The sequence below is a fragment of the Ascaphus truei genome, chromosome 4, assembly GCF_040206685.1.
Source record: "Ascaphus truei isolate aAscTru1 chromosome 4, aAscTru1.hap1, whole genome shotgun sequence".
Taxonomy (NCBI): Eukaryota; Metazoa; Chordata; class Amphibia; order Anura; family Ascaphidae; genus Ascaphus; species Ascaphus truei.
Genome location: NC_134486.1, coordinates 10,544,236 through 10,559,162, shown reverse-complemented (window position 1 = coordinate 10,559,162; position 14,927 = coordinate 10,544,236). Strand labels below are relative to the sequence as shown.

The 14,927-nt window shown below is 43.0% G+C and overlaps 1 protein-coding gene across 1 annotated transcript in view; it reads right to left on the bottom strand.

Moving 5' to 3' along the window:
• The window catches only part of LOC142492219 (killer cell lectin-like receptor subfamily G member 1), a 78,895-nt gene that overhangs the window by 23,186 nt on the left and 40,782 nt on the right, over nt 1-14,927 (bottom strand). Inside the window, exons 4-6 of the mRNA XM_075594888.1 lie at nt 12,754-12,859; nt 7,669-7,823; nt 2,053-2,159 (exon numbers count right to left, since the gene is read on the bottom strand). Of these exons, the coding sequence (XP_075451003.1) occupies nt 2,053-2,159; nt 7,669-7,823; nt 12,754-12,859 (368 nt within the window). The remainder of the gene's footprint in view (nt 1-2,052; nt 2,160-7,668; nt 7,824-12,753; nt 12,860-14,927) is intronic.

The following is a 14,927-nucleotide window of genomic DNA, read 5'->3' as shown; positions in this document are numbered from 1 at the left end:
TGTCCTCCATCCTCCATGGGAAAAAAATGGCCGCTCGTTGGGGGCTGGCTCATATAGAGCCTGGCCGCGCGCCCACAAAGCCTGGGAGCGCGCGCCAATCATCTGTCAGGTAGGGAGAGTTTTTTTTTTTTCAGCCAGCGTGAGCAGGGAAATTTCAGCGCGAGCAGGGAAAATTTAAAAAACAAAACACGTGTGCTGCTTGGGCCAATAGTTACTCGCCCGGGGGTTAAATCCACCCGCCCCGGGCGAGTAAATGTATAGGATTGTCGAACACTGTATATAGCAGTGTACTCACACGGCCGAGTGTGGTACTGGGTGAAGTAATGGCATCTTTCACTTCTGTTACCTTGTCAACAGATACACCTTTTCCTTCAAACGTCTTTCCTTTCGTCAACAGTCACACAGTCAGCAGTCACAACGGTAATATATATCTTCCCAGGTGTCCTCCACGGCTCACGGGATGATAGTATATATGCAAGGGTGACACCACACATATAGATATAGGGGTGTAATTTATTAAATAAAAGGTGAGCAGACAGTACACTGACATGTAGGACCGCTCCGGTGAACGCAGCGTACTTCCGCGTCCAGCTGTAGTGGGTTCCTTGCTCCGCGTCCGGTGCTCAGCTAGCTGCGGTAGCCGAATGCGGTCAGGCAGTACCAAGTCGAGGAACCCACATGAACAACGCGTTTCACAAAGAATTGCTTTGTCAGGTTCATGTGGTGGGGCTGGGGGACGTCATACAGTATATATAGGGTCTTAATTGTATTAATTAGAACCCGCTGTTTTTTTTTTTTTTTTTTTTTCTATAGCGCTGCTAGTTGTACGCAGCGCTTTACAGAGACATTTTGCAGGCACAGGTCCCTGCCCCGTGGAGCTTACAATCTATGTTTTGGTGCCTGAGGCACAGGGAGATAAAGTGACTTGCCCAAGGTCATTAGGAGCTGACACCGGGAATTGAACCACACAGTGCCAGTCAGTGTCTTTACTCACTGAGCCACTATACATAGCTGTATGACTACACTGAAAGGTTAAAACATAAAAAGCCACCAGTGATACAGTGGATGGTTCTTAGTAGAGGGGTAAAAACTCTAGGTTTTAATAGCATGACCCCTGATAGAATCCTTCATTTTTTATAGTGTCATTAACAAACTAATAGAGGTCTTCATATGCAAGCAAATACTAAAGCTCATCGGATACTTGTACAACAGCGCCCTCTTGTGTCTATATGTATTGTTTGTTTCACACATAATACTTCATACCTCTTTTCATTGATAGTAATGTTCAGATGAGTAATATACTGTAACACAATCACTGGATATCATAGTGTGAACAACTATACAAGTAGCTTACTAATGCTCAGATATCACTGTGTCTGGGACCTCATGAACAGCCCACCCCAAAACAGTATACTCAAAAGACTGATGGTGATAATGGTGAATCTATACATATAAATAAAATGTATTAACATTTATACAATATAAAATACATAAAATACATATAAAAATTGTGTAAAATATCTAAAACACGATTGATGTCAACAAAGATCTGAGGGAGAGACAAGGGGATAAACGTATGACCTATAGTGCTCAAACATGTCTGAATTGCCTGGTTGATGTCAATTGTTGATTCAAGAATACAAGGATCCATCTCCTGCATAACTCCGATAGTTCTTTATTTATTTGTCCCTTATAAATGTTTGAAATGTGCCCACTTTTAATGCAGTTCTTAACCCCTGGCTGTGCTTCCCCACACACTAGTTATTACACTCTTATACTCCTAAACAGTCACATAACACCCCCAATAAACCTGCCTAATTGAATTAGAGACTGGACAATTGGCAGGCAATTTAAGACAACATCACAGGGACACGCCAACACCTACAGTACCATACCAGATTACACAAAAAAACTATTAAAGGGGGGGGGGGGGAACAAAGGTTAGCAGAGAAATCAGAGGCAAAAAATAAATCTCTTAAATGAATAGAAAAGGTCTCACAAATAAAAAGTATAAAGAATTCAATGTATTCATCAGTTAAAGAATGTACTCACTAGTCATCAGTCATTGGGGAACCATCCAACCAAAGCCAATTGCCTTTTCCATCCTTCATTAGTCCGATCCAGTAATAATAATTCTCCTTGTAACGTTGTACACAAGCCTGCGACAAGACATACAAAATACTTCAGTTGACCTCACTTTATACATTAATTGTTTACTTGAAGCACTATGACATGCCTTTATAACAATATGCCAGCTTCTTTACCAATATGAATGTAACGGGTATTCCCCCACCCAATCGTAGATAGAGGGTAGGTGCGGAGAACCTAATGTTACCTGGTGTGGTGCGTTACCTGTTAGGCTCACAGGAGGGCTGAGCTTCCGCCACGGGGAACCTGGGGCAAGTATAATACTATGAGTAACCCTGTACTCGGTGCAGCGCCTTCGCCTGCGATGGCTCCCACCAGAGGAGGAGTGGTTCGTCGCAGGACAATATATATAACTCAACACACAGTATGGATATCCACTAATGCCTTTACTAGTGTGACCGTACTCATGCATAACAATCAATAAATCAACAGGTGTCCCTCCCTAGAGGAGACACTAACTAATGCGTCTCGCAGGACGCTACCTCCACCTGCACCTCCACCAGATTATCCCACCCAGTGTCCAGTAACCCCACACAGTATTACCCCACCCTCAAGTGTGATAGATACGTGTGACTGCGCAGCCACTACAGTATGTCCCGTGTGAATATGGTAGGACTCGTTGGTGCACTTGTGGATTACCTGCCGGGCACTCCGGTGCCCGGGCCTGCCACGGAACTTCACAAAGGATCCTGATGTCGGCTGAACACCGGAACTGCCGTCCGGGGCGATCCCACCCGGATGACTGCTGCAGCAACCACGAAGGTCTGAGCCCAAACCTCTAGGCGAACGCGCCGCGTCCGCTGGTCACTAACTGGCTCTGAATAGTAAGTGACAGGGCCCCTAACCTGGGGCCTGTCCCTGACACAACTCACTCTACTGGGTGGCTCAGGGCTATCTCGGGCCTCGGGGGCTGCTGGCCTAGTGCAGGGAGTCACTGACTCCTGCACCCTACCTCCTTCCCCTGGCTGCTCCTGGTGCTGACTGACTCTCTCCTCCAAAACCCCGCGAAATGTATCTCTTTTCCCTACAGGGCAATCCTCCAGCCCTATTGGCTACTCGGGGGCACCTGGTGCCTTTCCCCCTTAGCCTCCTGGGAATTGTAGTCCCGTGGAGGCTATTTCTACATTGGGGCCGCGTGAGCGATTCTTCTGCGCATGCGCGACTCCCTAAAGGCCACCGCAACTCCCTAGCTGCAACCGCGCATGCGCGATCCCGGCGCCTGTGCGCGCAACCATAATGGCGGCCCCCGCTAGCCGGGTGCGCCGCCGAGCCTCCTACGGCTCGGATCGCTCCCTGCTCCGGCCCCCACCTTTGGGAACAGCCGGCGAATCCGTCGCTGCCTCCGGCGGCACCCGCGACCGCGCTGACCCAAAGGAGGGGGGTCTCTGGGAGCCTGAGGGCACCGGGGCTACATGAATAAAAGCAGAAGTGACTTATTGCAGAACCAGCCACTTGCTCTTTACAATACAAGCATTAAAAACAAGAACATGCAGGAAAATGATGCAGCACAAGAATACGAACAGATATTACAGTAGGCATTGCCACATTAGCAACTTCTTGCATGGCAGGACCCCATTACGTTGCTGTACCCCCAGCCCTCCTCTGTCGGCACAGTACCGCTTGTTATATAGTTACATAGTAGATGAGGTTTAATTTTTTTATTTTTTATTTATTTCTAAAAACGTGTTACCAGGAAGTAATACATTGAGAGTTACCTCTCGTTTTCACGTATGTCCTGGGCACAGAGTTATAACAATAAATGGTTACAAATACATGTTACATTAATAGGGCAGCTGTTGGGGAGCCCCATCAGGCGTCCGTCCGCCTTTGGGGCGAAGCAGATGTACCCTGAAGGGGTTCAGGTTGAATGCAGCCAGATATGTCCTTAAAGGTCAATCTATGCTAAATTTGGACGACAGATACTTTATCCTATCTCCGTACTTACAGTATATTGATCCAGAGGATGGCAAACAAAAACCCCAGTGAAATATCCAATGATATCTCATAAGGGGGGAAATATTGGCAATCGGATTAATCCCTGGATCAACATCCTTCCCATGTTTACTTATTTGGTATATCCCTGTATACCTTTGCTTCCAAAAAGATGTCAACCTTTTTTTAAAGAAATCTTTTGTATCTGCCGTCAGTCTCCATGGGTAATGAATCCCACATTGTAACTGCCCTTACTGTAAAGAACCCTTTCCTTTGTTGCTGGTGAAATCTCCTTTCCTCCAACCTTAAGGGATGACAACGTGTTTTTTGTAGTGCCCGTGGAATGTATAGTTATTTTGAAAGCTCCTTGTAATGTCCCCGAATATATTTGGATTTAGTAAACATATCCCCTCTTAGATGCCTCTTTTGTAATGTAAACAAATATAATTTAGCCTCTCCTCATAAATCAGATTATCCATCCCCTTTATTCATTTGGTGGCTCTTCTCTGCACTTTCTCTAGTTCCATAATGTATTTTCTATGGAGTGGTGCCCAAAACTGTTCTCCATATTTAAGGTATGGTCTTACATATGCTTTATAGAAGGGTACAAGTATGTTAACTTCAGTTCCATCCATTGCCCGTTTAATACAAGATAGGATCTGCTTTGCCTTTGCAGCTACTTCATGACTTTGGGAACTATTGCTATGCCTTCTGTCTACAAACAGTCTTAAACCCTTCTCCATCAAGGATTCTCCTAATTTATAACCATTTAATTTTTAAGTTGCCAGTTTATTCTTGCATCCCAAATGCATAACCTTACATTTATCTGTATTAAACCTCATCTGCCATTTACCTGCCCACATTTCCAGTCTCTCCAAGTCCTTCTGAAGAGAAATTCCATCCTGCTTTGATTTTACTACCTTACACAATTTAGTGCCATCAGCAAAGATGGAGACTTTGCTCTCACTGTCAACCTCAAAGTCATAAATAAACCTGTTAAAAATCAGGGGTCCCAGTACTGATCCTTGAGTTACTCCACTCCCAACTTTAGTCCAACCTCAAAAAGTTCAATTTATGACAACTCACTGTTGTCTATCCTTCAACCAGTTTTCAAACAAGGTGCAAATATTTTTACAGCATCCAATTTGCTTTATTTTGTACACCAACCTTTTGTGTGAAACTGTATCAAAAGCCTTTGCAAAATCTAAGTAGACCACATCAACTGCATTACCCTGGTCTAAATTCCTACTTACCTCCTCCTAAGAAACTAATAAGGTCAGTTTGGCACGACCTACAGTATCCTTCATAAATCCATGCTGATAATGTTGTTTTCTATTAGGTATTCCTGCATAATATCCCATACTAAACCTTCAAGTAGCTTCCCACTATTGATGTCAGGCTTACAGGTCTGTAATTCCCGGTTGTGAATAGAGTCCTTGAATATTAAATATAATGGTTTGGCTATTACTGGATTTAACTCCTTGAAAACTCTTGGATGTATGCCATCGGGGCCAGGTGCCTTATTTACTTTCATTTTATCAAGCCGCCTATGAACTTCTTCCTCAGTTAACCAATTGTTGGTTAATATAGAGGTTGTGGCTTCCACCAGCGACACTACTATTGCAATTATTCTTACCCACCACAGCGGTCATAGAAGGGAGTCAATGGTTCATAGGAATGAATATTTATTGTATATTCTTCTTATATGGCACTGTGTGCAGCGTTATACAGGCATACCCCGCATTAACGTACGCAATGGGACCGGAGCATGTATGTAAAGCGAAAATGTACTTAAAGTGAAGCACTACCTTTTTCCCACTTATCGATGCATGTACTGTACTGCAATCGTTATGTACGTGCATAACTGATGTACATAACGCATTTGTAACAGGCTCTATAGTCTCCCCGCTTGCGCACAGCTTCGGTACAGGTAGGGAGCCGGTATTGCTGTTCAGGATGTGCTGACAGGCGCATGCGTGAGCTGCTGTTTTCATATTGAGCGATATGTACTTAAAGTGAGTGTCCTTAAACCGAGGTATGCCTGTACATAGAATTTTGTAGGTACAACGAATCCCTGCCTATAGGATCTAACTAGCTGCTTGAGACACATTGAGATAAAGTGACCCAAGGTCACAAGGAGAACAGACAATGGGATCTGAACCAAGGTCAACGGTTTTAAAATATGAGTGTTTTAGTACCACTAAGCTTCTCCTACAGAGCCTCATTTATCTACATCTGTCATCACTGCTCTATGCTCAGCATTGGTTTGGCACAGGGCAGAGGAAAAGGAAATCCCTGTACTCAGAGTAACATTTGTGTGACATACTTTGTATGTATGTATATATGTATGTATGTATGTATGTATGTATGTATGTATGTATGTATGTATGTATGTATGTATGTATGTCTTTATTTATACAGCGCCCACAGCTGTACTTATAGCTTTACAAGAGAGACAGTACAGGGAATTATACAACAATAAGTGCAAAGAAAATCAGTCCATAGGAAAGGAAATCCCTGCCCCGCAGAGCTTGCAATCTAAGGGGAATGTTGGGAGAGTTACAGAGACAGCAGGTGAGGGAATAAGTGCTTTAGATGGCAGTGCTTGGCCACAATGTTTGGTTGGAGTGACTGTGGGTGTGGGACAGTAACCAAGAGTCTAGGCTATTGAAGCGCTTAATTTAAGAGGTGAGTTTTAAAGTTTGTCTTAAAGGTGGGTAGAGACGGTGCTAGGTGTACGCGGAGTGTGAGTTTCACAGGTAAGGGGCAGAAAGGAAAAAAGGTTTAAGACGAGAGAGAGCAATAGAGTTAAAATAAGTAAAAGGGAGACAGTTACGGGTAGAGCAGGGGAGAGGAGCAGGGGCATAACGAGATATCAAAGCTTATATGTAGGGAGGAGCAGATGAGCTGAGAGCGTTAAAGGTAAGCAGTTTGTGGGTGATCTGAACCTTGATGGGAAGCCAGGAGAGGGATTTAAGGAGGAGATGAGCAGAGACAGTATTGTGAGAAAGTGAAATTATTACAGCAGCTGATTTTTGGATTGATTGCAAAGGAGAAAGTTGTGAGGCCGGGAGGCCTGATAGCAGTAAGTTACAATAATTGAGAGTTAAGAGACTAAGGGCAAGCATTAGAGTTTTAGCAGTAGCGTGACAGAAGGAAGGGCGGCTCTTAGTAATATTACTGAGGAAGAAGTGACAAGTTTTAGCTATGCCGTGAATGTGAATAGAAAAGGAAAGAGAAGATCAAATGTCACTCTTAGGCAACGTGCTGTGGAGACAGGATAGATGGTAGCACTGTTTAAGGTAATGGGAAAGGGGGATATTGGGCCAGGGTAGGGGGGGGGGGGAATATGAAGAGCTCAGTTTTAGCCATTTGGTTCTCCAAATGAATCTTTTCGGATACACAGATGTGCTCTATGAAACAGATCGTGATAGTTTGCACAGATCAAATCTTCTGAAAAGATTTCATATTTTTGTAATTTCATCATAGATTCTATCACAGAGAATCTGAATATATCACTTCTGTCTTCAGATTATTCTCACCCCAAGGAGTTTGATAGAGAACCACGAGACACACAAACAAACTCACCTTTACGTTCTTGTCTTTCAGCATCACAAGTGTTGCGTTTTGTGAGATGCAAAACTTCCTGCTAGATTCCCAATCCCCTCGGGTGTCCGAGAAATAGTAACACTTTCCTTTAGCCCAGATCCAGTCAATATGACACGGGGGACCTAGGGGAAGTACTGGAGGAGGAAGAGTGGGATGAGATTTTTGTTCTGGTAGCCAAAAGTTCAATCTGCACGACGTTAAGGGAGAACGCATATAATGATGAGGTGGTACCTCACCCCACTAAAATGATCAACATTTGTCACAGGTTACTCCCCATTGTGTCCAAAACAATGTGGAGAGACGGCAGCATTGTTACATATGCTGTGGTCCTGCTCTGAGATTGCCCCACTGTGGGAGAAGATCAGAGATTGGCTGCAGAGGGTCGTGGGCCTCACCGTTCCGTTACACCCCCGGCTGTTTCTATTAAATAGAAAACTACCAGGCGTTTCCAGGTCTGAAGGTAAATTAATTGCACATTTTGCAACTGCGACTAGGTGCGAGATCGCGGCATTATGGAAACAGTTGGAGATTCCAAACATCCCCAAGATTCGGCACAGAATTTGGTTTGTCTGCCAGATGGAAAGGTTGACAAGTTTGGTCAAGGACTCTGGCACAACACTTCTAAAAGTGTGGCTACTGTGGTTAGCCCAAACGGATATCCCTGGGGTGAGTATAGCCACAATTATGCTTTAATAGGACAAAATGCGTTCTCCCTTGACAAAGGGGAAGGAGATTTTTGACACATGAAATTAAATAACTATAAGATGACATTAGTCACATGGACAGAGGATAGAGATGAGTCCACACAGGGGACAGGATCCTGGATATAGATGAAGAGGATCTGACTTGTTCTAAAAGAAATTATATGTGTTCCCCATCCCCTCCCCAACTCCTAGTTAGGTGTCTTTGTTTGTGTGTGTTTTCTTTAAGTGAATGTGTTTAAAGATCATATTTAAGTTATGTGATATGGAATTTTTGTATGTTGTGCCAAAAATTAAATACAAATTTTAAATTAAAAAAAAAAAAAAAGTGTGAAAGTTTAATTTATGGACACCATGTGAGTGCAACACCATAGTAGCCTTCATAAAAAACAAATCGCCGGGCTGGTTTTGCCGCCAGTTTTTGGAGCATCGCCACCACGGTACTCAGAAAGCCTTGAATTCCTGTGAAAGCAAAATTCCCAAAACTGGCGAGTAGCTGGCGACGTGATGTTCGCCTCTCTCTAAAGGGCTCACCCGGCGACGTACTGCGATCTGGACATATGTCGCCAGCGATCGCAAGATTTTAATAAAAAATGTAATACTAGTGTACGTGAGCAGAGGGTCTCCGGAGAAGAACTGCGTTGATTTCAGGTCCGGGGACCCGCTGCTTCCTGAGATACATGCCCCGTTATGGGGTGCCGGTATCTCCTATGCATTTAAATGTCACGTGTCACGTGACGGGGGGATTTAAATGCATAGGAGATACCGGCACCCCATAAAAGGGCCTGTATCTCGGGAAGCAAGGGATTCCCGGACCTCAAATAATGCGGTTCTGCTCCGAGACCCATGCTCACGTACACTAGTATTAACATTTTTATTAAAACAGCTATTAAACGGCTAGCCGCTAAGGCAGTGAGGGGGTTAAACCTCAATATCCTGTTTCTTGGGGCAGAGGGGGTGGATGAATGGGGTAGTAGCCCCAGGGTGGGTTGTTAGAACATTAATTCTTGGGGCTACTACACCCTTCACCCAATCCCTCTAACCACAATAAACAAAAATACACACAACAACCCTACTGCCCACCTCCTCTACCCCCAACAACCCCCCCAACACATACAGTATAGTAATGGGCAAAATTACTATTATCCAGATATAAATAATAGTGCATTTGCCCATTCTAAAATCAAACATTAGCCAGCCAGCATAAATAAAGTAAATAAAACTTTCTACTTACCCCTGCCATCATGAAGGGCATCCTCGTCAGCATACTTCAGGTCCATGTCCTCCGATGCCAGCAAGAATACATGAAAAAATACAATCTATTGGCCCCTAACCCCTTAACCACCTTAGCGATTATTCCAAAACATACGGAATTCAATCAAATAAACACCTACCCAACCAATTCAAGATATAAAAGCACTAGCCAACAAAACAATTAATTAATTTAAACCGCTAACCAACCCTAAAATATACTAAAAACATGCCATCCAAATTTAATCAAAACAATAAACAAAATAGAACAAATATCAATTCAAAACGAGCATTTGCCAAAAAATGCATTGCCTGTCACTGTATTTATCTGTACCCTAAAGGGGCACAGATTAATAAATAAGCAGTCAATGGGCAATGAAATACATTAAAATAAATACAATAAAAAAAACCTGAAAAAAAGACAATGACATAAATTCAATATTTACCTTACCATTAGAAGTCTTCCCCCTCCGAATCCCGGCGTATCAGGAAGCTCTCGACCCGCAACATCATCCGCTGCAATCCGACTCCATCCTCCTTGAAGAATAGCATTAGGTACCAAAATCATCTTTCATCTTCTTCTATCTTCATCTGTCATTGTTTTCTTGTTTTCTTTAATCTTCTTTCAATCCAAAACCCCATGGTAAATCCAAAACGGATGTTGCCACATCGAGGTCTTCCGCTAAAATGAGACGTTCAGGCCTTATATAGGGCCTATGACATCACATTATAGGGTCAGATGGTACAGCTCCAATCTGATTGGACGCTGTATCATTTGACCATCTTTTTTTTTTATGGCTTTTTTATGGCATCTCCAAGGGAGGTGCGTCACATCCTTACAACCACATGGCTAGATCACATGGTATTACAGCCAATGGGATTGTCTTCAATCCCATTGGTTCCTGTACCATGTGGGGTTTTGATTTGAAAGAAAGAAGATAGAGGATTAAAGAAAAGAAGAAAAGAATGACAGATGAACATAGAAGAAGGAGAAAGAAGATAAAAAAAGAAGATTTTGGTACCTGATGCTGTTTTTCAAGGAGGATGGAGATGGTTTGCGTGTGATGACGTTGTGTTTCGAGAGCTTCCAGATACGCTGGGATTTTGAGGTTGAAGACTTCTAAAGGTAAGATAAAGATTGAATTTATGTCATTGTCTTTTTTCAGGTTTTTTTTATTGTATTTATTTCTTTTTATGTTGTTCATTGCCCATTGACTGTTAATGTATTAATCTGTGCTCCTTTAGTGACAGGCAATGCATTTTTTGTCAAATGCTTGTTTTGTATTGATTGGTATTTTTTCTATTTCTGTTTATTGTTTTAATTAAATTGTTTGGAATCTGGATGGCTTGTTTTTAGTACATTTGTAGATTGTCTAGCGGTTTTATATCTCGATTTGTTTTGTTGGATAGGTGTTTCTTTAATTGTATTCTATTATTTTGTTATAATATAATTTTTATTCTTTAGCGGTTTTGGTGTTAGAATAATTTTATTGATGTGTAGTTGAGGCTTTTTAGTTCTATTACTGTTGTGGTGTTTAGGTACTTGTGTATTTATTTAATTGTGCTTGATTGTTTTAATAGGTTGGCCATTGACTGATATAGTGGCTTATCATGTCCATATTATATAGGTATGATGTACCACTGTGTCAATCAATGGGTAGAGGGTGGTATAGTGGCCCTTGGGTGGGTGGTTAGGCCTCCCGGGTGGGCAGCAGGGGAGGGTGGGTTAACGGCTTAATTATTATAGCAGTTATTAATCGCTACAGTGATTAAGGGGTTAGGGGCCATTAGATTGTATTTTTTCATGTATTCTTGCTGGCAATGGAGGACATGGAGTATGCTGACGAGGATGCCCTTCATGATGGCAGGGGTAAGTAAAAAGTTTAATTTACTTTATTTATGCTGGTTGGCTAATGTTTGATTTTAGAATGGGTAAATGAGATATTATCCATATCTGGATAATAGTAATTTTGCCCATTAATGTACTGTATGTGTCGGAGTGGGGGGTTGTTGAGAGTAGAGGAGGTGGGTATTAGTGTTGTTGTTTTTTTAATGTTTATTGTGGGTAGCGAGGATGGGTGAAGTTGGTATTTGGCCCTCGGTGGGTGTTTATACCTACCGTGGGTAGCGGGAGGGGTTAACCCCTTCATTACCTTAGCGGTATTAACCGCACACGTAATGAGAGGATTAACTTCACCCCCTGCAAGGCCTAAACACCTACCAAGGGCCAAATACCACCTTTACCCACCACCGCTACCCACAATAAACATGGAACTGGTAGTTAACCCCTTCATTGCCTTAGCGGTCAGCAGCTAAGGTAATGAAGTTGCCTGTAAATGCATTTCTATTGCATGGGATTCATGCCTTCACAGCAGCTTCTCCCCAGCCTCACACCAACTTTTCCTGGCGTGAAGATTTTGGGAGAAACTCGCCATTAAACTCGATAAACTAATCGAGGCTACTAGAATTACACGAGTTTCAAAACCTGCCGATAAGTGGCTTGTCGATGCTCACCCGGCGATGTGTTCTGGACGGCATAAAGAATTGTCGATTCATGCCTTTATCGCCCACTTATCGAGGCTTACTGAATAGTAGTAGGCATTTTGGCTGAAAAGGCCTCGATAAGTGGGTTATCTAGGCTTATAGAATCGGCCATTTTGTGTTTTTTACGTATTTTCTATTAAACCTCTGTGGGCGTTTTGTGCGCATTCTCTTTTTTCTTTTCCCATATGCAGATGAGCAGTTGTTGTTTCATATACTGTATTTAGCTTTGAGGATATCCATTAAACTCAGGGAAGCTAACCGACGTTACCCATTTAGGTAACGCCACGTTCGTAGCCCCGATTTAACGGATTTCTGACGATCTACCTCAAGGTGCTAAAAGGCCAGATGTTACAAATGAAACTGGGCCGGGTGGCAACCACACATCTCCCCCGGTCAGACCTGCCCTTTTTAAATATGCCCCTGCAATTCGTTCACCTGCCCCTGAAATTACTCCAAAAAAAAATAAATGTTAAATTTTTGAAAGAGACGACCAAGGGACCAATGGTACTGTCCTTCAGCAAACTCTGTAATAAGAAATAAACAGGAATGTGCGGGATGTGTCACTTACCAGGATGTCGTGTTGTTAGACATACACTGAGAACAAAAACAATAAGGATCAGTGCACCTATAAAACCTAGGAGGATTATCACATTCCGCCGACACCAACTGATAACCTGTGAAAACCAAAGAAATGGCAAATTACTGCACTGTATCCGTGCAATAATGTGTATACAAACTCCTGGGAGCTGTACAGACACCGGCTACAGTATAACAATTATATTAAAGTGACTGTCCCATGCCTCGGCTCAGTACCAACGCATTTTAATATTCCATTTAGAAGGGACACAAACTCATCCTGATTTAGTCGCACAGAAACCCAACATTCCTGGGAATAAAAACCTGCGCCTTCATCAGGGATCATATATTCACAGTACAAAAACCCTTAAATAGTGACTAAAATTAAATGTGTACTGTACTACATAACTTGATAGAGGTATCCTTATGACACCGGTGCAGAGGAATATGTAACTCATTTATTAGGGCTGCAACTTAGTTGACAATTAGGATAATAGGATTATTGCTGCTGAAGGAGTGGCTCAGTGGCTTGACTCCCACCCCAGGCCAAATATCGCCGTCATAGTTGCACCATGGCTGCTGGTTAGGCCTCCCGGGAGGGTTTAGCCCCTCCCTTACCTTAGTGGCTACAACCGCTACTGCAAGGCCTAACCACTCACCCCAGGGCAATTACCCCCTTCACCCACCCCATCTATCACCAACAACACCACCACCACACGAGTGGCTAAGAGTGCTAATAGCATTTTTGCCCACTCAAATATACAATACAGTAACATTACAATAACATTTAAAAAAATACATTACTATAAAAAAATACTCTAGCCATTTAATGCATTCATTGTTACTGTGGTTACCCATGCCCTAAACAGGGCATAGACAACCACATTGGCAACCAATAACAAGCCTACTAACCACCCCCTCCATCCCCAACACATACAATAATGGGCAAAAGCCCTATAACCCAGATCTGGATAACAGCGCATTTGCCCATTAAAAATAAAGCACTATCCAGCAACCCCTATAGTAAATAAAAGTATTACTTACCCCTGCAAGGATCAACGCCGTTCTCGTCTTCATCCTCATCGTCTTCCGTGGCACCAACATTAACATTAAAAAAAACTAGCTGCGGGCTACTAATCCCTTAATTACCTTTGCCGTCAGTAACCGCATATGGTAATTAAGGGGTTAACCCCACCACTCTGCGACCCACCCGGGAGGACTAACCATCCTCTGGGGCAACTATCCCCATCTCCCACCCCCATCACCAAACACACAAATAGGCAAAAGCCCATTTATGTTGAAAAACAAAAAATTACACAATAAAATTACATTGACATTTCAATACATTCAAATAAACCTATTGATTGTCACTGTGGTTATCTATGCTATGCCCTCAAAGGGGGCACAAATAACCAAATTGGAAATGAATGGGCAACATAAAAAAAAAAAAACAATTAAATAAAATACAATAAAAGTGTTTCATCCACTTGACAGGAGTCAATCCTCCTCATCCAACTGCGGCACCAACAACTCTTGACCCACGAAGTAATGATTCTCGACTTGAAGAACACCATGATGCGCAGACGTCCACGATCCTCAATTGCTTGAAGAGAAGTCAACGGTGAATAGATATTCTTTCTTCTCTTCTTCCTGTCCTTAAACAGGACCAGGAGATGTTGCCATGCCAAATTCGTCCGGGCAAATGAGACGTGACAGGCCTTATATAAGGCCTGTGATGTCACATTTGACAGATACAAGGTACATCCACCAATCAAATTGGTGGATGTACCATGTGTCAAGGCATCAAGTTTGGCAGTGAATGACTTCCCTACCAAACATGATGGAATCACATGGCATATCCACCAATTCGATTGGTGGATGTACCATGTGATGCCTTCCCTTTTTTGGGGTGATTGGATGGCTTACCTCAAGTGACAGACGGCCGCCATGGAGAGGTCTGATCACGCCGCAGTGCCAGACCGTCGATACCCAAAACAGCGGGTCACCCATATACTGAGTTTATCCAGACTCCGCCCACAGGGCACGTGCCTTGGTCCTACTAATCGCAAGGTATCTCACTCAGGCTAGAGCAAAAAGGTGCCCAAAAACATCCACTACCATCCCTAGCCTCACTGCCAGGATGGTAGCATCACTCCTGAGAACCAT